General features: G+C 43.3%; 2 protein-coding genes across 4 annotated transcripts in view; both read right to left on the reverse strand.

Moving 5' to 3' along the window:
* Positions 1-1,727: 1,727 nt before the first annotated feature.
* On the reverse strand, positions 1,728-7,261 carry DPM2 (dolichyl-phosphate mannosyltransferase subunit 2, regulatory). Its single transcript, XM_026689145.2, has 4 exons — positions 7,124-7,261; positions 6,564-6,653; positions 4,269-4,371; positions 1,728-2,918 (listed from the first exon to the last, which is right to left on the reverse strand). The coding sequence occupies exons 1-4, from the start codon at positions 7,124-7,126 to the stop codon at positions 2,860-2,862; spliced, it is 255 nt and encodes an 84-aa protein (XP_026544930.1). The 5' UTR covers positions 7,127-7,261; the 3' UTR covers positions 1,728-2,859.
* A 2,184-nt stretch (positions 7,262-9,445) lies between these two features.
* EEIG1 (estrogen-induced osteoclastogenesis regulator 1) overlaps positions 9,446-25,356 on the reverse strand; it is a 51,631-nt gene continuing 35,720 nt past the window's right edge. For all 3 annotated transcript variants that reach the window (XM_087943840.1, XM_087943841.1, XM_087943842.1), the window contains exons 5-12: positions 24,264-24,380; positions 23,220-23,266; positions 20,399-20,565; positions 18,838-18,942; positions 16,857-17,046; positions 15,871-15,992; positions 14,807-14,876; positions 9,446-14,594 (exon numbers count right to left, since the gene is read on the reverse strand). In XM_087943840.1, coding sequence (XP_087799966.1) covers positions 14,549-14,594; positions 14,807-14,876; positions 15,871-15,992; positions 16,857-17,046; positions 18,838-18,942; positions 20,399-20,565; positions 23,220-23,266; positions 24,264-24,380 — 864 coding nt within the window. In that variant the 3' untranslated portion in view covers positions 9,446-14,548. The remainder of the gene's footprint in view (positions 14,595-14,806; positions 14,877-15,870; positions 15,993-16,856; positions 17,047-18,837; positions 18,943-20,398; positions 20,566-23,219; positions 23,267-24,263; positions 24,381-25,356) is intronic.

The raw sequence follows: 25,356 nt of genomic DNA on the forward strand, positions 1-25,356 counted from the left end.
CACCAGAACAACCAGACACAAGGACAGTTTTTCCCCCCATGCCATCACCATCACTCTGCTAAACAACTAATTCCCACAGCACTGTCTTAACCCCTGGGATGTTAAACCACCCAGTAGGTCTGTATTACCTACAGTATTATCCTTCTCATCTTTTTTTAAACCTATTTCTTTGGTGTCTTATGATTATAACGTTGTTTGTATCTCATGATTTATGTTGATTGCTTTATTTAGCATCCAATGACTATCACCAAGTGCTGTCTCTTATGATTTACGATGGTTATATTTTGTGATTAGAATAGAATAGAGTAGAATAGAACAGAACAGAACAGAACAGAATATAGAATAGAATAGAATTCTTTATTGGCCAAGTGTGATTGGACACACAAGGAATTTGTCTTGGTGCAAATGCTCCCAGTGAACATAAAATAAAAGTTTACATTTGTCAAGAATCATCAGGTACAACACTTAATGATAGTCATAGGGAACAATAAGCAATGAAATCATTCTAGGAAACAGTCAATATAAATTATGATCATGGTTGATCACTTGTTGCTTGGATGTACACTGAGAACCTCTGCACCAGAGACAAATTCCTTGTGTGTCCAATCACACTTGGCCAATGAAGAGTTTTATCATATCAACATCTTGCTCTTAACAATCCTGGCCCTCAATTTCTTGACCTCAGAAGGATGGGAGGTTGAGTCAACCTTGAACCAGCCAGGATCGAACTGCTGGCAGCCAGCAAATTAGTCTGCAATATTGTATTCTAACCACTGTGCCACCATGGCTCTTAGATAGATATATAGTAGATAGATAGATAGAGATAGAATATAGAGATATAGATAGATAGATAGATAGATAGATAGATAGATAGATAGATAGATAGATAGATAGATAGATAGATAGATAGATGGATATAGATGAATAGAGATAGAGATAGATAGATAGATAGATAGATAGAGATAGAGTAGATAGAGATAGATAGATAGATAGATAGATAGATAGATAGATAGATAGATAGATAGATAGATAGATAGATAGATAGATAGATAGATAGATAGATAGATAGATAGATAGATAGATAGATAGATAGATAGATAGATAGATAGATAGATAGATAGATAGATAGATAGATAGATAGATAGATAGAGATAGATAGATAGATAGATAGATAGATAGAGATAGATAGATAGATAGATAGATAGATAGATAGATAGATAGATAGATAGATAGATAGATAGATATAGATAGATAGATAGATAGATAGATAGATAGGATAGCAATAAGATTTATGTATTGCTTCGTGGTACTGTTAGTTTGCAGTTAACATCTTGCGCTTAACAATCTGGGTCCTCATTTTACTGACCTTAGCAAGATGAAAGATTGAGTCAACCTTGAGCAGGTGCGAATCAAACCCCTGGCACTGGAATGCAGAGTTAGCCTGCAATACTGCATTTTAACCACCACATCACCGCTAACACTCTTATAAGAGTTTAAGAATCTCTTTCATTCTTAAATCAGCCAGAGGGCAGGATTCTGTTCGCTGGGTGTCCTCTTTATTAAAAACCAGAAACTTATTTTGCAAAATGAAAATGGACTATAAGGAGGAGGCCTGAAACAGCCCCGCCGAAAACCACACACAAACTCCATAACCTTTTTTATTCTCCGACAAAGCGCCAAGAATCACACAGAAGCAGAAGAGGTGGGGAAAAAAAACAACACAAATCAATACAAGAAAAACATTTTATTGTTAGACCTCTTTGCATAACCAGGCCCAGAAGGGAGGAAACTTGAGTTTTGAATACTGAGGAATGTATCTATATTGCAGAAAACGAGATCCAGATATGTAGTTTTTTTTTGGGAGGGGGGAACATTTAAACAGAGGATCCGTCTGGTGATCCCGGAATGCATGTCTGTATTTCAGAATCTTATCTGAATTATTAATGCAAATGCACACATATTAATCCTCCTCACTTTGCTTTTTTTTAATTTAAAGTGCAATGAAAGTGAAGATTGGAAACTTCGATGCAGGAAGCCGTTGCAGAACAAAAACGGAGCTCGGGAGCCTGTTTTCACTGGCAGAGTGCGTGGGCCACCACAGGTGCCTCCAACATGAATGAGGTTGAGCTGGCCACACCCCACCTGTCCCCCCCCTCCGAGGTCAAACACAACTGCGATGTGGCCCTCAGTGAAACCGAGTTTTTGACACCCCCGTTCTAGGAGAAAGGAGTAAACCCTGTTTGTAAATGCCGTTTAACGGGGTCATTCGGAGTTTCCAACTAACGCACCTTAACAGCATCTCGACGGGTCACTTGGCTCGAGACATAAATTTTAAAAAAATGAAGAATAACAAATTAGAGGCAAGAATAGGTTTCTCCCTAAGCTGGCAAAACCGAAGGACGATTCTGGAAGGATCTACCATCCCTCAGGGGTGAGTTATAAGTTCGAGCGGGCGCTTGCACAAAGAAGACCAATGCGATCCAGAGAGTCAAAACACCACAAAACCACATGAGATGGTGCAGGAGAAAAGCAGTGGTTTTTTTTAAAAACCTATAAAAACACAACTAGAACCGGGGCCTGGTAAACATCAGTCCTAGTCGAATTTCCAGGCTAAATTTGGACCCTTAAAAAAAAAAAAATATCGGGTGAAACCCTTGCTCTGGGATTTCGGATTCGGTAGCATATATGTGGGGATCTCTGCAGGTGGGTTCACAGTTTGGAAACTCGGTCCATGCCAGGATGGGGTGGGGATAATGGGATCAATCCTGGCTCCCAAAATATCTTGCAAATTGCTGCACCATTCCCCCAACCTGAACCCTGGAAGGGATCTCCCATCTTCCTCCTCCCTTTTCTCTCTCTTCAGGTAGACTTTTTGTCCGATTTCTGATTCTTCCACATCACGATGGTTATAAAAGTTCCTGAGGAGACACACAGAAAGAAAAGGAGAAATCTTCCACCGCTCTGGCCAAAGCAAACAGAAAAATTAAAATACAGGCCGCCCTCAACCTACAGCGAGTTCATTGAGTGACCGTTCGCAGTTACGACGGCATGGGAAAAGGTGACTTGGGACCCTTTTTCGCACTTACGACCGTCGCAGCCTCCCCGTTGGTCATGCGATCAAAATTCAGACGCTTGGAGATGGACTCATATTTATGATGGTTGTAGATCTCCTTCTAGCAAGCCAAGTCGATGGGAACGTCAGATTCGCCTAAGAACTGTGTTACTACCATGTTTCCCCGAAAATAAGACCCAGTCTTATATTTTTTTGCCACCAAAAAAAGGCACCAGATCTTATTTTCGGAGGAAGACATCCACTGACTAACCTCACATGCGCATGTCTTCCCCGGCCTCCTTTTTGCTGTCAAGAGGCCTTCAGCAACTTCTTCTGCAGCTGGCAAGGTTTTCCTGAAGGACTCTGGATCGATCCAGAGCTTTGTTCTCAGCTATGGAGGCCTTCAGGAAAGCCTTGCCAGCTGCAGAAGAAATGGGCCGGCGAGGCAGGTGTCGGGGTGTGCAAGGCCTGGCTACAACAGTCCAAAGGTAAGTAGTAGAGCAGTTCCACACACCCCCATCCTCACCCTAGCTTAATTTTCACCCGTCCACTCTGGAGTGGGCGGGATCTTAATTAGGGCTTATTTTGGGATAGGGCTTATATTGGATGCACATGTAAAAATCAAGCTAGGACTTACTTTCAGGATAGGTCATATTTTGGGGGAAATAGGGTAACTTCACCCCCGCAGGGATTCTTTTTGTGGCGAGAAAGGCCGTAAAACAGGGTCAAGTTCACTTAGCAAATGTCTCACTTGATGCTCTCTGAGCTTGCTTGAGAGAACCAAGGACCCCTTCGTCTCTACCCTGAGCTACAAATATTCTCCCTTAAATGTCCCACTTAGCCACAGGAATGCTGAGCTCAATTGCTGTCGTAAGTCGAGGACTATCTCGGATGCTTGATTAAAACTCAAAACGGATAAACAACTAACCAAGCTATGGGACAGTAAGGATTGAAATACACGAAGGGATAGATTTATAAGTTGGATGCCTGGTTTTCCTTCTTTTTCCCTTTCACGTCGGTTTCATTCCTTAGGTTTTGATTTCGACTGCCCAGAGCTTGTGCTTGTTAAATATCATATTAAAAGTTGAGGTTCCTGCAGGGCAGACGAGACAAACGAGACCGAAGGAAGGAAGGAAGGCCTTCTAACTAGCCTTACGAAGCGTTTTCAGCGGTTTCCTATCTTCTTTCAAGCCCCCCAAACTGGGACGAAACTCACCAATAAATAGCAACAACACCAGTCCGGCCACTACAGGAATGATCACTGAATATTCTCGGGGTAGAAAGTACTTGTGAATGAGGTGGTCGCTCTCAGTGAAGGGCTGCAGAGGAACAGAAAACATTTCAGTAGCGAGCAGAGGAAAAGGTTTTCACGGGTCCCTGAAATATAGCAGGTTGTCTTATTATTTATTAAATTTATCTTCTATATATATATATATAAAAAAGCAAAATACCAGTCATGCTTCATCAAAAAAATATCCAGTACTGTAAAGCTTACAAACTTGAAATTTGGCCCGTATGTTCCTCTTGGCTTCTAGAGGCTCACTAAGAAAGGATTTTTCGAAATGACCATCAGGGCATTTAGAGTATTCCCTATATTATTATTATTATTAACACGCTCTGATGTTAAGGAGTTCTACTCCCCCTCCCCACCTGAAAAGAAATCTCTTCCAAAGGCAAAACACAAGCAGAGGAGAGGAGTTTCAGTTTTAGTTTCACAGCAGCAACCAGCTTTAGTACAGAACAGTTGAGCTAAGCCACGCCCAGGCTCCTAGCTGCCTCCTCCTTCCTCACACAGCAAATACTGCTCCAGTTTCCAAACAGCCCTCGACTCTCTCTCACACTGACAGGACACTAGCCAGATGAATACCAATGGATGCTGGTAGGCATAGGCAGAATCCCACCCACCCCTATTTTTCTCCCCCAAAACGAAGCCCGACCGCATAGTTTCTCAGCGAAGCACAGGGACAGTGAGTATGTTGATAATGCAAAGTAGTCTTAAGGCACTTTCTGGAGATAATAGGTTAGCACAGTGGTGGCTACTGGGAAAAACCAACTTTGGGTGGATTGTCTAGCACTGATGATGTTACCTAGTTGGGTTGTGAAACGTTTGCAAGAAAACAGCCGAGACCAGAGAGCACCAAGGACCTGCTCATAAGCTACATTTTTTTAAGCTGTGCTTTTATTCCTAGATTCATATGGTTTTATTTATGTGGTGGTAAACCATCTAGAGTCACTTAAATGAGATGGACAGGGTAGAAATTTAATAAATGAATAAGTTGAATTAAATTACTGGTTATTCTCGTTCCTCAACATGTGAAGGGGAATTGGATCATTCATTGCTGTTTTAAGAGGACAGATCATCTATCTGTCTGTCTGTTTGTCTATCTACCTATTTCCATCCAACATCTACATCCATATCTATCTATCCATCCATCCATAGATCTATCATACAATCGTTTATCATTTATCTATCCATCATATATTCTCTCTTCATATCATATTTCTCTTTTCTCTTGTCTATCTATCTATCCTCTCCATCATATCTCTCTTTCTCGTCCATCTATCCATCCATCCATCATGCAATCATGTATCATCTACCTATCCATTGTATATATTCTCTATCATATCGCTTTCTCTTTTGTCTATCCTCTCTCGATCATCTCTCTCCTATCTATCATCTATCTATCATCTATCTATCATCTATCCATCCATCCACCCATCCACCTATCTATCTATCTATCTATCTATCTATCTATCTATCTATCTATCTATCTATCTATCTATCTATCTATCATCTATCTATCCATCCATCCATCCACCCATCCATCTATCTATCTCTATCATATGTTACAACGTCTTACCAGTTAATGAATATTTCAGCTTTAACCACAGCAACACAAGAGCACACAAGAGTTATAAACTTAATGTAAACCACGCCAAACTCAATTGCAGGAAGTAAGATTTCAGCAATAGAGCGGTCAATGTCTGGAACTCACTACCTGACTCTGTTGTCACCTGCTCAAACCCCCACTCCTTTACCCTCAAACTAACCTCTGTTGACCACACCCCATTCCTAAGAGGTCTGTAAGGGGCACGCATAAGCATACAATCGTGCCTACCGTCCCTGTCCTATTGTCTCCAATTATTAGTTCCTATTTCTTATATTTAAACGCATGTTCATTCTTATTTTATATTGTAAGCGTTTGACAATATAAAATAAAATAAAATCTACCTACCTACCTATCATCTATCCATATAGAAACACAGTAAACTTGAGGTTGCTTGGAAAGGGGTCTAATACACGGAAAAGTGGAAGGAAAGAGAAGAAGAGAATGACCACCACAAGGCTGATGGATGGATTTCGTTCCAATGGGGATGGGGGCGTTGTGGGGAGACTTGAAAAGACATGCAAGGGGAAATAAAGCAATTAATCATTTTGTTGTTGGGATGGAAACAAAAACAACTTGATGGCACACACTCAATCAAATGCTGGAGAAAACTCAGGACGTACCAGGATAATGATCCAGACGGTGTAATAGGCGAAGAGAACCAAGCTGAAGATCACCAAGCCATACCCAACGAATTGGTCACTCACCGTGGCCTGAAAACAGCACAACACACACACACACACAAAAAGCAGAATAAATGTTTATTTCATCCCAAAATAGAAAAGGAAGTTCTATTTAGTAAGCAGGACTCATTTTTATTTATATATAAGAGGGGAGTAAACAGTGTTTTTCTACAAGGTTATGGCTTCAAATTTCTGCAAAGCCAATAAACAAAAACGCACAAAATAAAAGTAAACCTCGCCATCCGGCGAGGGTTTTTGCAACCTTTTGGCTCTCCGAAGGCGACACAACTGGAGACAGTGTAGCCAAATCGAAACAGGCAACTCCATATTAAAAAATAATAATAATAATATCAATAAACAAACCGCATACTTTTAACACAGAACACTGCAACTTCTCCCTTTCTTCTCCTCCCCCCTGTGCCTTTTGCAATTGTTTTGCAAAAAGGTAGCAACCCGGCTGTCCCCTATGCAAAAATCAAAGGAAAAAAAGTGTGCCTCACCATTGCAATCCGCCAACCCCAATTCTCTTTTCTGCAACTTGGCTCTGCGATCTGACTAAGGGATTGACTCCTTCCGGCCACGCTGGCCAATCAGGAGCGGAGAAGGCGTGCGAAAGTTCCCACGGACAGTAGAGTTTAGCTCAGAGAAAAGTTCTAGAGGGGTACCCCACGTAGCCAGTTGGGACTTCCTGAAACATTGAGGAAAAAAAATAAAATAAATCCCCGGGCAATCAAAGACTTATTCAATAGTGAAGACTGAAGCGATCAGGAATGATTCCGGGCTTGCTTTATTTTAATTATTTTTTATTTTTTATTTTTATTTTTTGGTGGGGAAGGCAGGCATGGGGGAAAAGCAATGCAGTTTTTCCAACTGTCTGGATATTTAGTGGGTGAAGGTCACAATTTTTGTGTGTGTGCTGCAATGAATGGAAATACATTTTTAATTGTTTTTAATTGTAGAATTTGTTTAATAAAAGTTTATTTATATATATAAAAAAGTAGTTTTGCACAGTGCTCTTAAGAGGAAATGTTGTCATAGTCTCCAAAATGGAACAGTTGCTATTTTAATATGGATTCTTAAATTTCCTTTTTTTTCTCCCGTTTCCCCCTTTTTTTTCTCCCAGTGAATTGAAATTTGCATTGAAATTTGGGGAGTATATTCAAATATTCTCACACTACACTGTCATCTTATTTTGACCATGGCATTTTTTGGAAATTCGGGCTGCAGACATTCACGGCTTTCCAAACTCCCCAAAATTTATTGTTTTTTTCAAAAACACCACTAGGTGATATCATGTCTTGGGTGTATACAGGGGTGCATTTCATACGTGTGCAATCCGCTGCACCTTTCTCTGCAAAGCAAAAAAATAATACACATTTGGGCAAACACCTAACCATTGCACATTTTTATAAAATATATATGTTCCCTTTTCTGTGATGAACGTTGCTTTGTACCATAGTTGTAAAAATTTATCTAATTCCTTTTGCCCTGGGTCAAATATCTAAGTTTCACAACTTTGGCAATATTTAACTCCCAGAATTCTGGAATTGGATCTACCTATCTTCGGTTTGCCATGATTGATTTACCCGGATCATTTTAAAAAAAAAAAAAAAAAAAGCCAATATGAAAACATTTCTGCTTTCTAGTTCAGTGTATGGATTTTGTTTTTCACTTTGCAGGGTCTGCATTTTAATTTCATGGAGATATTTCAATGAGAACGGGCTTTTCGTTTTGATCTGGCAATTCACAACGGATTGACTGTGGCTTCCCATTATTTATCCTTGCTTAATCCTGATACTTAATTGTGTTACTTGCTCGCAATTCTCAGAAGAGGTTAGGACAGCCTTCCCTAACTTAAATTGAAATAACTTAGTAGCTGGCAGGTGATTTGAAACTTGATTCCTCCTCCTCACCTGCTATGCCTTTGTAGATGTAAGGACAGAATGTTGAATAGACGAATAGGTCAATAGGTTTGTCAGTCTTTTTGGGCAAGGAATTAGGTGTTAATCCAAGAGGATTATCCAAAATCCTGATGAAAATAATGTCAGAATATATAGAAGTGGATGTGATACATACATTACTGGATGGGATACCGTCAGGAGAGATACTAAGTCAGGTAAACAAAACAAAGATGGCAACAGCAAACCATTTCCAGATTTATTTTTGGAATTTATATGCCGTTCATTTTGTGGTTCAAGGTGACTCTGAGCGATTATATAATGTCAGGAAAACAAACTTAATTGTTGATTGCATGCCAGGGGTGGACTGCTGGGGGCTTGGAGAGCCCCCAATAACTTCAGAAAAACAGCAAGGGAAAGCTCTTAATAGGCTTAATTGAAGTTCTGGGTGTTCAGCCAAGAGCATTTCACACCTTGTAAAAGTGTAGCAAGCTAGATAAGCAATCCACTCAGCGCTTGCAAGGGAGAGCCATGGAGAAAATCAGATCACCTAGCCACTAGCCTCCGAGGGGATTAATTCTCAAATAATAAGAATCATGTCATTCACCAGAAACTCCACTAAGACTCCCAAGATCCCTCTCACAGTCACTGCTATTAAGCCTGATTTCACCCCGTCTTTTATTTAAGTATTTAATAAATGTTTTTTGGTGTATTATCTTTTTTAAGGTAATTAGGCCACATATACCCAGTCACATGACCACCTAGACATGCCCACCCAGCCAGTCATTAGGGCAGAGAGCCCCTTGCTAAAAAATTTGAAGCCCACCCGATTGCATCCATTTAATCTCCAGGGTTTGAGAACAGCTTTGTGTGTTTGTGTCAAGATTTTGACAGCAAAAACGAAAAGAACAGCACGGACGCTCATTGTGATGTACCAAAGAAAACCCAATCTTTATTTCCCACCCCCAAAACCATTACATTTGATTTTATAGTGATTTTTCTTCTTCTTTTATAACTGTGGCTTCTCTACATCAGGAACCAGGTAACAGAGAATACAAAACAAGACTCTGAATCGAAGACAGCACAGCATTCAATACAAAAATGATAAATACTAGGAGTTAACACAGGAGAATATGCAGCTCTATGACTGATTCTTCTCCGGGCCCAACACTTTTTGAAAATATATTTGGAAATGGAGCAGCAGGGGTGGGTGGAAGGAAAAAAATTATATAAAAAAAATCTTTTCTATAAATGCTTTTTAAGGATTTCAATTTTAATCTACTTTTCAGATTTCAAAGTTCAGAACACATCAAAACTCTCTCTTCTGGCAGTTCTCTACCTTAAATTTTGCATAGTCCTTGTTTGTTTTCTTTCTCTCTCTTCCAAAAAATATCTTTCCTGCTATAGAAATATCTGAATATAAATCGCGCGTGCCTTTTGAATCTCTTTTAAAAAGTTTCATTTGCTTTCCAAGAAAATAAAACGCAATCTCTTCTCTCTTTTTCCTTTAACAACCCCCTGAAAAATATGGGCTTAAAAAAGCAACTGCAAACTAAGAAAACGTCACTTCTTAAAAGCAAACGGTGAAGGATTTCAACTTTATTCTTTTACATTCCAAGTTCGTTTGATTTTGGGAGTCGGGGCAAAAGGATCTTTGTCCTTAGAAGCTGGCGAGGGAAGAGGGAAGGTTATGCAATTTTGAAGTTGGCTTAGGTGGAAAAATCAGATTTATTTATTTTTATTGAGGGGAAAGAACTGGACAGCCACAAAGTTTGGGTGTCAGAGAAATCATTGTGCCTTTAAGAGACCAACTCCGTCTACGGAGCTGAGAAACAAGTAAAACCAGCCAACTTTAAGGGTTGCTTAGAGGGAAATGGCGTTTTCTTCTAACAACTCCTGAGATCACGTGAAGGAGAAATCTGCTCTCCAGAGTGGATCCCTCTCCAGGAGGGGGCGTCCTGATCCGTACCTAGCGGGATGGGAGGAAATACCTTCCAGAGGTTCACAACCAGAGTGCAGGCCAGCTGCCTCGATCAAGTTATTTTTTTTTTTTAAATTTCCTTTTAAAACTTTTATTTTTTTTTTCCAAAGGGGAAGATTGAACGGCAGAAAGAAGCATCATTAAAAAAAAAAAAACAACAAGCAAGCAAGCAAGCAAGCCATTTGAGCGTGGATCTCCGTGGCGACCCAAACTATTTTAAAAAGTGTTAATTAAAAAAAAAAAGAGGGGATTAAATTTTCTGAAGGCGCTGGGGGATTGAGAAGCATGCTAATTTTGCACCGAGATAGAAGGATGCTTTGTCTGTAACGATGACATTGTAAAATTCTTCATTGGAAATGAATTATACTCTCATGGCCTCATTGCCATTTTATTATTTTTTTTGCAAAATTGGAGGGTGTGTGTGTGTGTTTCATCATCCCTCCAGAGTTTTTTTTTTTTGCAGAACCAACCAAGCCCAAAACAAGTCTATGGATTTGGCACCGTGCGTGGAAGGAGAACAGAAGCCAGCTGGACTCTCTTCCTGGCCGGCTGGCTTCACGGCTCGGGTTGGGGATGCCATTCTGATGTTTCGCTGAATCTTGGTTCTTGGATCCCAGATGGATGGGTGAGCGTTGAAACACCACCACCCCCCGGAAAAAAAAGTTGGAAGGAACGCAACGAGCGAGAAACTAAGAGAAATCCAAACTCTTTTGTTGCTTTCCTCCCTCCCTGCTCAAGTTTGACATAATTATAAAACAACAGCCTGACAAGATACTATAAGCAATGAAACAATGATTTAAACCCCACTCCTTCCAAAATTCGCAACATACACCAGCCTGCTGGGTTGATCAACAACAACAAAATTAATATATTTAAAAAAAAAAAATCAAAAGGAGAGGAGAAAGAAGGTTAACTGTGGTGTAAGGAGGTCAAATTAAAACCAACCATTTTCCAAATGGCATCGCTAGCAGAGGTGGTATTCAGCAGGTTCTGACCAGTTCTGGAGAACCGGTAGTGGAAATTTTGAGTAGTTCGAAGAACCTGCCAATGCCACCTCTGACTGGCCCTGCCACTATCTATTCTCTGCCTCCTGAGTCCCAGCTGGTCAGCTGGGTCTTCTTTGGTTGCCCCGCACAGGAGAACGGAGCTGGAAAGTAGGTTAGTGGGGTGGGGAGGGAATGGTATTTTGCAGTATCCTTCCCCTGCCATGCTTACCAAGCCACACCACACCCAAGCCACGGACACAGAACCGGTAGTAAAAAAATTTGTGAATCCCATCACTGATCTCTAGGTTAATTGTCACAGATAGTGCTTGGCTAGGTGTGACCAATATCTTAAAAAAACAGCAGAATTAGCCCACCAGAGAAGTAAAAGAAAAAACATATTATCAAGCTCTTCTGCCTCACCCATTCGTGACAGGACAGGCCACCGGAGACCCACAGAGGTATCTCAAAGCAGCTTTGGCTTCTTCCAATTCACCAGGTCCTTCTTAGAGAACACACTTGTGAATTGTGATGGACCTGTTATAGAAAAACTCCAGAGGACCTTTTCTGACGTGGTGGTGGAAAGATTTGAAAGGCCACCAACTTCCAGATGGGAGTTTTCCAGGTCTATCTTGGAGATGCTAGACCAAGGGTCTTCCAACTTGGCAAGTTTAAGACTTGTGGACTTCAGCTCCCAGAATTCCTGAGCTAACATGACTGGAGGAGGAATTCTGGAAGTTGAAGCCCACAAGTCTTAAAGCTGTCAAGTTTGAAGGCCCTTGTTTTAAGGTCTTATGGCAGTCTTTCTCCACCTCAAACTTTCTCAAGAAGTATCTCAGGGGAATTCTGGGAGTTGAGGTCCATCTTAAACTTGGCAAGGTGGAGAAACACTTGAGACTCTAGCACACGGCTCTTCAAACTTGGCAAGTTTAAGACTTGTGGACTTCAGCTCCCAGAATTCCTGAGCTAACATGACTGGAGGAGGAATTCTGGAAGTTGAAGCCCGCAGGTCTTCAAGCTTGGCAAGTTTGAAGACCCCTGTGCTAAACCTATCCCAAGTTTCTTCTTTTTGCTGAAGACCAGGGTCAACCTGGGATGGTCAGGGAGGGTTTGAGGCTCTCTGAACTGCTCGACACAGTGGCCTGGAGCTGGGTTGGGAGTCTTCAACTCGTACAACCCTTGGCTAGCTCAGCCGAGATAGGAGAGGGACGTTGTGGTCAGTGGTTGGGTGGAGAACCCAACTTTTGGCAGATTCTTGCCTACTATCTTGCTACCACTCCAGGGACCACAGGCCTGGCCTGTGATGTCCATGAGCCCCTCTGCCCAATTCCTGATCCTGTTCTGAGTTCCATTTGCATACTCTTGTTTTAGAAGTCAGTAGTCTAAAGGCACGTGGGGGAGATGACACCCCGAGCCATTACTAAACCGTGCGAAATGTGTGTGTGACTCAATTGATGCCTACAAGGCCAGGTTAGTTTTCTTGAAATGAGGAAATTCTGAGCCCCTCCCCACCCCCACCAAACAAGTGAAGGATGGGAGGGAGATCCTATGTGTAGGATGACACTGCACAGGAACAAAGCTATAGGTAGCTTGCAGAAGTCCCAACGTAAGGACGCAACATGGGGGAAACCAGCTCACACCTTCTGCACTGAGCCCTAAAAAACCTGCTGTGTTTCCTACACAAATCTCAACCTTTGGATGGAGAGGGCAAGAAAGCATCCATCTGATGGAAAGACCGATCCAGGGAGTTTTTCCCTTCTCCCCACACCTTCCAAACGTGATAGAACCTAGTTGAGGACATACAATTTGAGTGACGATGGCTGATGCTACCCTCCTCATTTCACTGCTTATGGAGTCAGCTCAAGACTCCACACGCTCAATGAGAAAGCAAGTGAACGGAGAACATGTTGGTATGTTGTGATGGAACCTTCTCCATCCATGCTTGGATGGGGAGAAAGGAGGCCCTGCATACCTTCTCAACGCTCAACGCCTCTGCTTCAAATCAAAACCCAACCGAGGAGAATCTTAACCCAACGTGTTTTCGGGTCTAGAAGGCAACAACGTTGGAATTGATACGGGATATTTGTCTACTGTAACTATACCAAGCAAAAACAGAAACCCCCCAACAGGCTTGGAGGTCTCCCCACCCCTCACCTGGCAGCAGTTTGTGTGTTATCCAAAACAACTGGCTTTAAAAAAAAATAATAGTGAAAAAGTCAAGAGTTAGTATCCCTTGAGGAAAACCAAAGCTTTTTCCTGGGCGCGTCTTGAGATTCTTCAAGAGTCGCCTTGCATGGTTGCTGGCCAAGGTCCTTCCCCTTCCTTGTCCCGCAGGAGGAGGAGGACTTTACGCTAAAAGCTGAACTTGCACACGGCATCTGAAAAGCTTTCCAGGGATCATGGAGGCTTGAAAGGGGTTTTTTTTGAGACCAAAACCACACAAGCGGTTTCCTATGAAAGGCAGAGTGTGAGGACGACTTCCGGTTCGAAGCGGCGATGTTAACCGGGCCTTCGGTTTCTTGAGCATCAGCCCTTGGAAGGGATAATAAACGCATGAGAGGAGAAGACGCAGATGAACCAACCGTTGAATCTTTGCAATGGCCGTGGCGAGCAGCGTTTCCAATCGGAGGCTTTTCTTGGACAGATGGGAGGGAAGCGTTCACAGTGGTGTAGACTAGGCAGTGGAGAAAGGATGGGTCAAACCACGCTCGGCAAACCGTGGGCGCCCGGTAACGAGAGCCGTCCTGAGTTGCCGTCCCTCCCGGGGAGCTGTTGCACGTGGCAAGACAGTCGATCCCGTGTCCTTCCAAATATCGTTGGCATCACCTTCCCAGATCCCACCTAAAGTGCCCAATTATGAAGTACCTCGGGGCAAGGGAGGAGTGCTTGGATTGCAAAAAAAAAAAAAAAATAAAAATTGAGAAGTCCTGCCCGGAATGTTATGTGCGGAGAAGATTAAAAAGAAAGGGAGAAAGAAAACGGGGTTGGGTGGGGTGGGGAGGAAAGGACCCCACTCCACCCCCCTAACCGCAGAGACAGGTTTCCATCTGGGGTAGTTCACATTTAATGGGTTTCGATGACCACTGGCTCGTAAACTCCAGACGAGACTCTGCAGGAGAAAAAAGCAGGAGAAAAAAAAAGACACTGTGATAGAAGAACGTGTGGTTTTAAAAGAACGGAAGGAAGAATGACTGAAACTAAGAAACGTGGACCGGTTTGGGGCTCCAGGTGTACAGAGGTACACTTAGAAATTTCCTGCATTCTTCCTAGAAATGAGGCTTAAACCCCAAGTATTGAAAAGCGACTGTTGCAGGACCGTACCTGTTTGCTAGCTGAATCCCACTTAGGGTAGTTGTGCCATCTCGGCTCACAAACAGCCTCAGGTTACTATCTGGAAGACAAAAAAAAAGAGGAGGGGTGCAATTGCAGAGATATCCAGAAGGCAAATTAGATTAGATTAACAGAGTTGGAAAGGGACCTTGTAAGTCATCTAGACCTAAACAGGAGATCCTACACCATTTCTGACAAATGGCAGTCCGGTCTCCTCTCGAAAGCCTCCAGGGGTGAAGCTCCCACAGCTTCCGAAGGCAACTTCTGTTCCATGGGTTGATGGTTCTCATTGTCAGGAAATTCCTCCTTATTTCCAGGTTGAACCTCTCCTTGATCAGTTTCCATCCATTCTTCCTTGTCTGGCCTTCGGGTGCTTTAGAAAATAGCTTGACCCTTTCCTCTCTTGGGCAACCCTTCAAATATTGGAAGACTGCTCTCATGTCTCCCCTGGTCCTTTTCTTCCCCAGACTAGTCAGGCCCTGTTCCTGTAACCGTTCTTCATTTGTTTTAGCCTCCAGTCCCCTCAATCATCCTGGTTGCTCTTCTCTGCACTTTTTCTAGAATCTCAACATCTTTTTTATAGTGTGGTGACCAAAACTGGATGCAGTACTCTAGGTGTGGCCTTACTAAGGCCTTCTTACAAGATGTTGGGAAAATGCCAGCTCGGCTGGAAGGAGGGGTCAAACAGGGACCTAGCTTGGAATCCTTGCGCAGCTGCAAGAGGCATAAGCTGGAACTTGCCCAAGAGCTATGAATCTGGTCCTGTCCAGGGGAAAGCAAGCAGTCCGGAAAGATTCTTGTAACTCAGGCAGAAAACAATAAAGTTGCTTTCTTCAGCTACTTACGAGCGGGCTTTGGTTGCTTGCACCTAACAAAGGAACGCCTGCCACAGGGGTTTGGGCTCTCAATCCCAGAATCCCCCAGCCAAGGCTTAGAAATTCTGGGAGATGAAGTTCAAGGCAGTTCAAGGTGAAGTTGGAAAGTTGGAAGGCTGCACGAGGGGCGAAGGACAACCGGAAGGAAGTTTCTTTAGGGGGGTGGGTGGGACATCTCACCTTCAGTGTTGCTGACGTTGGTGAAATCTTGGCTTTGCATGATCTTCTCCACAATGTCACCTGCGTCGATCCGGGTGTCATCGACCCAAGTGGGGTGGCTTTCTACTGAATCCTTTTTCCTTCTGCAGAGAAAGAGGCAAACAAAGATAGGGGGAAATAGGCAACCAATCTCTAGTGTTTGCAATGAAATGACCTTTAATGGCCGGGCTTATTTTAAGTTGGATGAGATGTTCTCCTCCAGTGGTGGTATGCTACCGGTTCAGTGGGGAAGAACGGGGACCAGTCCGGGAGTCTGGGGAGGACTCGAATGAGGTCTTGCGTCCGATGCAGGGATGGGGCCAGGACCATCTGGGAGTGGGGTGCTGATTCCAGAGCCTCCAGAGTCTGGCAGCAGCGAGGCAGAGGAACAGGGGGAGCCTGTTCCCAGAGCACGTATGTGCAGAGCTGCTAGAAGGCAAGAGCAGCTGAAACAAAAGGGGTGACTCGGGAGTAAGGCTGGGAGGTGATTGCCCCTCCCATAAGGGATAAAGGAAGTGCAAAGGTAGAGAAACCTTTGCAGGAAGCAAAGTCATTTGCTCTGTTCGGATTAATAGTTGAAGCTCTGTGTGGACTTTATACTTTGTTTGGCTTTTTTTTTTTTCAGTTAATTTGGCACTTAGTAGCAATTCAAAGGAGAGAAAGGTGGGTGCTTATCTCGAGGGACTGTTTGGGACTCATTACAGGTTGGGAATGAACATAATTCCCAGCGTTGAAATAAAACAAGAGTTGTTTTAACTAAGTGTGTGCTTAATTACGGCCTTGGGAAACCTTGGTCAGAACAGGTGTGTGGGGGGGGAGATCGCTCCTAATGTTTTGTTTCTTCATCCTCTCAGCCGATTGGCTTGTTAGGGGCGCGCGCACACATGCGATCCTCCCCCGAACTGGTGGTGACTAAGGTAGGATCCCACTACTGTTCTCTTTCTGCCGTTCCATCTCACTGTACTTACCGAGAAGATCTGTCTGACAAAAGGTTTGGCCTGGGGGGTCTTGGTGGCTTCTCCAATCTGTGCTCCCGTTCGCCCTCCGGGCATTCGACCGTCATGCTGAGACCTCCGGAGGCGCTGCTGCTGGTGGACGTGTTCCGGCGGTGGGTCAGGTCCGACAGACTGGAGGATCTGGAGTGCTCGGTACTGTATCCTGCAAATGAGAACATCAGGGCAACGTCAACGGGCAGGCCGGGAACCATCTGAACCCAGCATTTTGTTCCCAACATGGCCCACCCGAAGAACACCTGAAGGTCCTTAGCAGGAGACGGGAGATGGACCTCTTCTGCATCTTCTTCTGATGTTACCTGAGACTTGAAAACAAGCTACTTTCACTGCAGAGGTGATCTTTAGTTTTCAGGACTAATAAGATAAACCGATTATCATGCAGGATAAACCAATCCTAATGAATTTAGCCACCTCCCTCTCCATTTAACAGCAACTCAGTCGGAACAGAGCTGGAAGGGACCTTGAAGGTCTTCTAGTCCACCCCCCTGCTGAAGCAGGAGAACCTATATTATTTCAGACAGGTGGCTATCAACTCTCTTCTTAAAAAACTCCAGGGATGGAGCATCCACAACTTCTGGTGGCAAGCTGTTCCACTGGTTAATTGTCCTCACTGTAGGAAGTTTCTCCTTAGTTCTAGGTTGCTTCTATCCTTGGTTAGTCTCCATCCATTTCCTTCCTTCCTTCCTTCCTTCCTTCCTTCCCTCCCTCCCTCCCTCCCTCCTAAGGGGATAAAACAAGGACCCTGATTGTTGGGGGACAGAGGCTGACTCTGTAAACTGCTTAGAGAGGGCTCCTTCCTTCCTTCCTTCCTGAATCACAGGACTGCAAGAGACCTTGGAGGTCTTCTAGTCCAGCCCCCTGCTCAAGCAGGAGAACCTATACTGTTTCAGACAAGTGGCTGTCCAGTCTCTTCTTAAAAACCTCCAGTGATGGAGCGCCCATGATTTCTGGTGGCAAGCTGTTCCACTGGTTAATTGTCCTCACTATTAGGAAGTTTTCTCCTTTAATTCCAGGTTGCTTCTCTCCTTGACTGCTTTCCATCCGCTGTTTCTTGTCCTGCTTCTCTGGTGCTTTGGAGAATAAAATTGACCCTCTCCTCTTTGTGGCAACTCCTCAAATACTGAAAAACTACTATCATTTTCCCCCCTAGTCTTTCTTTTCTCTAGACTGGCCAAACCCAACTCCTGCAGCCGTTCTTCATATGTTTTAGTCTCCAGGCCTTTAATCGTCTTAGTTGCTCTTCTTTGCAGTCCAGTTCTTCTTTTTTCCAAAGTCTCAACCTCTTTTTTGTAATGTGGTGACCAAAACTGGATGCGGTATTCCAAGTGTGGCCTTACTAAGGCTTTATTAAAGCGGTACTAATTCTCCATCAGAATGCCTTGGGCTGTGAATATCCCAAATTTACAGCAATAGTGTATATTTATCTATTAAACACCCCAATAAAAAAAACGACGACGACAAAACCCAACAATTCTTGCTGGCTTAGCTAGAATAAAATAAATATCATTCTTTAAAAAAAAATAACTTGTATGCCAAATCTGACTCCAATGACCCCTGAGTAAAAACTAAAATAAAAATAAATTAAAAAAAAAAAAACTAGGAACAAAAAATAGTTTTTCAAATATTCATGATAGAAAGGGCAGATAAATCCCCAATTTGGAAGGGGACTCAGTATCCCATATGGATGCCATAAATGGATGGTCTTGAGTGTATTTATTAAACATTGCCACCTCAGTAGTAAAAAGAAAGTGAAAACCTTCTTCCTGGTTAAGCTAGGATAAAAAAAAATCAAAAATTTAAAGAATTACTATTGCATTTGTAAAAAAATATCATTTTGTTTTAGGTCTGGTTCTGCCTGGGAAAAAGACCGTTAGAAATTAGACCTCCACTCTGATCGGCTTATGAAAACTCAGCTCTTGATGGGATGGACACTAACCAGAGATTCTGGACTGTTGGCTGGCATAGCTTGAATTTCGCGAGTGGCCAGAATGAAACACTTCTTCTGGACTTGATAAGTTCTGGTCTGGTTCTTCTAAAACCCCTGGAAAGGAAATAATAATAATAATAATAATAATAATAATAATAATAATAATAATAATAATAATAATAAGCTGCGGAGCTGATCATCTTTCATCAAGTGAAATAAGGAAGCTGAATGATCTAAACTCTAAAAGGTAAAGGGTTAGGGTTCTAAAAGCGAAGAAATTTTGGAATAAAATATATATATATATGGTATTCAGCTTTGTTCGGGTATTTTCCCACGTCATTGTAGTTGTGCTTTTAAAGTTGTAGCAACGTTTCGGCAGAATCTCATCTGCCATCATCAGGCTTCTGTATAGTGTTCGTCTGTGAGTCAGACTTTTACAGCGGTTTCAGTTTTAAATTTGGGGCTAGCCTACTGCTGTGCCAGAATGGTTTTTTCTTTATCCTGATTGGTTGGGAGTCTTGGTCTGTGTTTATTGGTCTTGGAGTTTGCTGTGTTCTGCTTGATTGGTGTTTCTAATATCTTCTATCTGTTTTGTGGCTTTTTTTGTGTCTTGATTGGCTGGCAACATTGTGTTCCTGTATTGGAGGCTTTTAGTGCAGCTTGGCTCTGAGTAAATGGATGGCTATCATTAGTTAGGAAGCTAGGTTTCATCTGGGTGCCTGGTTGGGATGTGTTTGAGCTGGAGGTATCAGGGGGGGTCTGTTTGTGCCCAGGTGTTTGCCTGGCTTGTGGTGTGGAGATTTTTTTGTGAGTGCAGGCTTCCAAATGATTGACAGTCTGGTGGAATCATCTCTTCTCTCTCTCTCTCTCTCTATATATATATATATATATAATATATATGTATGTATGTAAATGAAAATGGAAAAGTCGATGCCACAACTTACCGCAAAAAATTGTATATATGATTTGTTTTTAAAAGTGTAAAAATTTATTAAAAGTAATTAAAAAAAAAAAAAGAAGTAAGGAAGCTGAATGGTCTAAACTCTAAAAGGTAAAGGTGCACATATGTGCTCGTCATTTTCGGCTCTAGGGGGCGGTGCTCATCTCCGTTACAAAGCCGAAAAGCCAGCGCTGTCCGAAGACGTCTCCGTGGTCATGTGGCCAGCATGACTGAATGCCAAAGGCGCATGGAACGCTGTTCCCTTCCCACCAAAGGGATTCCTAATTTTCTACTTGCATTTTTTAACATGCTTTTGAACTGCTAGGTTGGCAGAAGTTGGGACAAGGAACGGGAGGGAGCTCACTCTGTGACGCGGCGCTAGGGATTCGAACCGCCGAACTGCTTGAGCTTTCTGATTTACAAGCTAAGCGTCTTAGCCACTGAGCTACCACACCCCTTATAGGTCTAGACTCTAAACCAAAGCTATTAAAAATTTAGACCCCATTTTTGCATTTGTGGGGGAGGGGGGGAGGAAGGAGGAGAACTGCGTAAGTGACTTAATCCCTTCCAATTTTGAATCTTTCTCTCCCAAATTTGGGACCGGGTAAGGAAATCGCCCTTGGTTCATACCTGACCCCAGGATGGTGGCCCTGGGCTTGTTCTGACGGACGGAACCGATCGAAGACGCTGCATTGGTGCTGGGAGTTACAGTCCGGCTGGTTCCCTCCCCTTTGCAGGTGAGCTCCAGGCTCGAGTCTTGTCCTGGGATGGCCACGGATTTGGCCGTGGAAGGTGGGCTGCGAAAAGGCAGAAAAGGGCTTATTATTGGAAATAATAAGGCTGGGGTGGCCGTCTTGCACAACCGCCTTGATTGAGTGGCTAAGAAACCAAGCTAGAAACTGGGAGACGGTGAGTTCTAGTCCTGTCTTAGGTACAAATGCTGGGTGAACAACTTTGTATCAATCACTAGGAGATGGTGAGTTCTAGTTCTGCCTTAGGCATGAAAGCTGGGTGAATGATTTTATATCTATCTCTAGGAGATGGTGAGTTCTAGTGCTGCCTTCGGCATGAAAGCTGGTTGGATGACTTTAGAGCAATACCAGGAGAGGGTGAGTTTTAGTGCCGCCTTACAGCTGCTTGACTTTGGACCAATACCAGGAGATGCTGATTCTAGTACCACCTTAAGCATGAAAACCGCCTGAGTGACTTTGGGCCAGTCCCTCTCTATCAGCCCCACCCACCTTACAGGGTTGTTGTTGTGGGGGAAAACAGGAGCAGGAAGGTGTGTTGGATGTATTCACCACCTTGAATTATTTGCAAAAAATAATCAAGGCGGGATACAAATAAACGAATAAAATCATTGAAGATCCAGCCAGGTCAAACTTGGGCAGCGAGCGGAAGGTGGAACGAGAGGGCTGCCTAAGAAAGGCCCAAATTTAATCAAAATTCTTGAGGAGGGGAGAATAAAAATAAAACCAACCACCCAACAGCAGAAATCTTGGATTGAAGATGGAAATATAAAAGCACTGGAAACCGAGCAATCTGGGAATAGGCTGAAATTTCCTCTTTTCTTCCCCCCATAATTTGAAAAGGTGTTTTTTAGCCTTACACACACGGGTGGGATTCTACAGGTTCGCACTTATTCGCTACAACTGGTTGTTACCATTCTAAGCAGTTCGGAGAACCGACTGTTAGAAGAAATTACTGGGCTAATCCTGTAAGGAAGGCAGGAAGGAAACATTCTGGTGTTGCTTACAGAAACTGCCTCTCCGTTAACCCTTATTACATTCTTGGCAGGACTAGACTTCCTGTCTCAGGAACTTCTCTGGAGTTTTTTTCCCCTCCTTTGCTGGTACTTTGCTTGTGTGGAGTGACCATTCAAAGTTACAGTGGCACTGAAAAAAGCGACTTATGACCATTTTTCACATTTACGACTGTTGCAGCATCACCACAGTTATGGGAGGCCAGGCGAGGAGATACATGCCTCGAAGTGAGTGATATTGAGTAGGCCACGCCCAGCCAATAACATGACCACCAAGCCACGCCCACCAACTGAGCCACACCCACGGAACCGGTTAAAAAATTTGAATCCCACCCTTGCTTACACACCTTTGTGACACCGGTGGACTTCAACCAAGCTGGTGACAAGGTCTTGCAACCACCCCCACCCCACCCACATACACCTACACAACAGGTGTGTTTCTTTTCCTGCTGCCTTGGTTACCGGTATGGAATTGCCAACACCTTTTGCCTACTGCATGCCACACCCCTGCCAGGTATGCCTGAGCTGCTGGTAGCTAATCAGCAGCCACCTCCTTGGAAAGTCAACAACCACATACCTGTTGCTTTGTTCAACAATTTTAAAAAATATCTCTTTTATTTTTCGCAAATCTAGGTGCCCTGGGATAATGTTGCAGGATCCAATCAGTTTGGTTACTGGGACCAAAGGTTTTAAGTCTTCCGAATTCTTGGATTTGTGCTAGAGCACCCATTCTTCAGGGAATGTGTGCTGTTCTGTGTGTGGTATTTATATGGTGCCTGGTTGCGTGCGGCTTTTTAGAGGTTGACGGGTGTGGGGATGGCTGGCTTCTAAATAGTTGGTTGTTGTTTGCTTGCTCACCTTTAGTTTACTTCATTGTCATTGCAATGGAATTAAATACCATCTTCAGTGTACATTACGACTATGAACATAAAACACAAACACACATCCTATGCAATTGAATTGAAAAACCCCTGATATTGCACTAATATTGCACTATACAGCAGAATTCAACCGAGCTACTGCCCTGGGATAGAAGCTGTTTTTCAGCCTATTTGGCCCTGTTTTTATTATTGTCCTGTACCATCTACCAGATGGTAATAGTTCAAAAAAAAAAGGGTGCCCCTTTGATGAGACGGATCTTTGAAAATGTTTTGAACGTTCTTAAGGCAGCGGGAACTATAAAACACTTCCAAAGAGGGGAGATGGCAACCCATGATCCTCTGGGCAATGATGTTCACCCTCTGGAGTGTTTTCCGATCTATCAAGTACCTTCTAAGTACTTGTGAGGCTGCTGATAAATCAGCACTCGCTTTGATTGACAAGGGGCCTGTTTGCCCAGGCTTCAATCTCTGGCTGTTTTTGTCCCGGCTCGCCCAACAATCTTAGTAGCTGCAAAATTCGAATCTGTGCATTGCGGGGGGTGAGGCTACCAATGAGTTCAGAACACTCTGCTAGAGAAAAATTCCCTGAAGATGGGCTCCAGCAGGAAAACTCGGAAGACGAAAGCTCCGGTTCTGGAGACCAACTCAGGTTGGATCCCCTTTCTGTTTTTCTCCTTTCCAATCTTCCTCAACCCAGGCTGGTAGTTGCTACTAGCAAGGTATCAGAGGGGATATCCAAGAGCTATGGAGATATCCTAGCCTTTGAAACGCCCTCCCCGAAGGGTTTTAAGCTTCCCCAAAAACTCACGTTTTGAAACAAGGGTCTCCAGATAAGAGGGACATGCCAATCGTCACCTGTGAAAGAAAGAAAGAAAGAAAGAAAGAAAGAAAGAAAGAAAGAAAGAAAGAAAGAAAGAAAGAAAGAAAGAAAGAAAGAAAGAAAGAAAGAAAGAAAGAAAGAAAGAAAGAAAGAAAGAAAGAAAGAAAGAAAGAGGGAAGAAAGGGGGAAGAGAGGGAAAGAGAGGGAGAAGGCGAAAGGGAGAGGAAGAGAGACAGAGGGAGGGAGGGAGAGACAGAGAGAATGAGGTTACAATGTAGTACTGCAGACTAATTCTGCCCATTGCCAGCAGTTCAATTCTCACCAGGCTCAAGGCTGACTCAGCCTTCCGTCCTTCCAAGGTGGGTCAAATGAGGACCCAGATTATTGGGGGCAAGAGGCTGACTCTGTAAAGCGCTTAGAGAGGGCTAGAAAGCACTATAAAGCGGTATATCAGCCTTAAGTGCTATTGCGATCACTATCCTGGGTTTCGTTACTAGGTACGTTCTCTATTTCATCCTAGCCGCCATTTTATTATTTATATTTACTTGCAGGGACTCCTTGTTCACGAAGGGACCGTTCGAAGAACGGTGCTGAAAAAAAAGCGGCTTACGACCATTTTTTCACATTTGCGACAGGTTGCAACCTCCCCATGGTCACGTGATCGCAATTCAGAGGCTTGGCAACGCGCACTTACGACGGTTGCTGTGTCCCAGGGGAAGCAAAATCAACGGGGAAGCCGGATCTACTCAACTAACTTATCAGTTGCAGCGATTGGCTTAACAACGGTGGCAAGAAACAACGTAAAAATGGGGCGCAAAGTTCATTGGACCAATGTCTCACTTAACAACAGAGGTGTTATAGTGATGGTCGTAAGTTGAGGATGACCTGGGCTTGTTTGTTAAATTTATTTGCCGCCTATCTCGCTGTGAGGCTGCTCCTTTTTTGGGGAAAGCATCTCCAGCACTTCTCTCAGCAACCACCCCTGTCCATCCGCCACATCTTTGCCTGCACCCAGAGATCCTCTAGACTTACCTTCAGGATGGAATTGTCCTGCCTGGTGTTCTTGGTGTCGTATCCTTCCAACAGGCAGCATCGGACGGTCAGGCCCGAGCCGGCGAATTCGGCCAAGTTCAGGTCGGTGAAACCCAGCTGGAAAAGCCCAACGGAGGAGGGTGAAAAGCTGCATGTTCCCCAGGCGAATCAAAAGGTTAGTTACCGTCCCTCGTGAGCTCCAGGAAGAGCCGTTTGGAGAGACTGGGCAACCGTTGGTCTGAAAGGGTGTAGGGTCTCCTGCCGGGGCAGGGGGTTGGACTAGAAGACCTCCAAGGTCCCTTCCAACTCTGTTATTTTGTTCTGTTCTGTTCGGCTCCTGTCTTATCCTTGTTGTATTCTATTCTATTCTTGTTCTACTGTTCCATTCCGTTCTTCTATTCTGTACTATTCTTGTCCTGTCCTATCCTATCCTTGTTCTATTCTAGTTTTATTCTGTTCCTCTATCCTGTTCTGTTCTTGTTCTGTCCTATCCTATCCTTGTTCTGTTCTATTCCATTCCTGTTCTGTTGTTCTTGTCCTGTCCTATCCTAGTTTTATTCTATTCTAATTCTATTCTGTTCCGTTCCTTTGTTCTATTCTGTTCTATTCCTGTCTTATCCTTATTGTATTCTATTCTGTTCTGTTCTTTGTTGTGTTCTATCCTATCCTTGTTCTATTCTAATTTTTTTCTGTTCCTCTATTCTATCCTTGTTCTGTTCTATTAAATTCCATTCCTGTTCTGTTCTTGTCCTGCCCTATCCTAGCTTTATTCTATTCTAATTCTATTCTGTTCCGTTCCTTTGTTCTGTTCTGTTCTGTTCCTGTCTTATCCTTGTTGTATTCTATTCTATTCTGTTCTGTCCTGTCTTGTGTTCTATCCTATCCTTGTTCTATTCTAGTTTCATTTTGTTCCTTTGTCCTATCCTGTTCTGGTTCTGTCCTATTTTAATCTTGTTTTGTTCTATTAAATTCCATTCCTCTGTTCTGTTCTTGTCCTGTCCTGCCCTATCCTAGTTTTATTCTATTCTAATTCTATTCTGTTCCGTTCCTTTGTTCTGTTCTGTTCCTGTCTTATCCTTGTTGTATTCTACTG

Source organism: Notechis scutatus, chromosome 15 (genome assembly GCF_049901735.1).
Source record: "Notechis scutatus isolate UNSWTSFEM ecotype Mainland chromosome 15, rNotScu1.2, whole genome shotgun sequence".
NCBI classification, from domain to species: Eukaryota; Metazoa; Chordata; class Lepidosauria; order Squamata; family Elapidae; genus Notechis; species Notechis scutatus.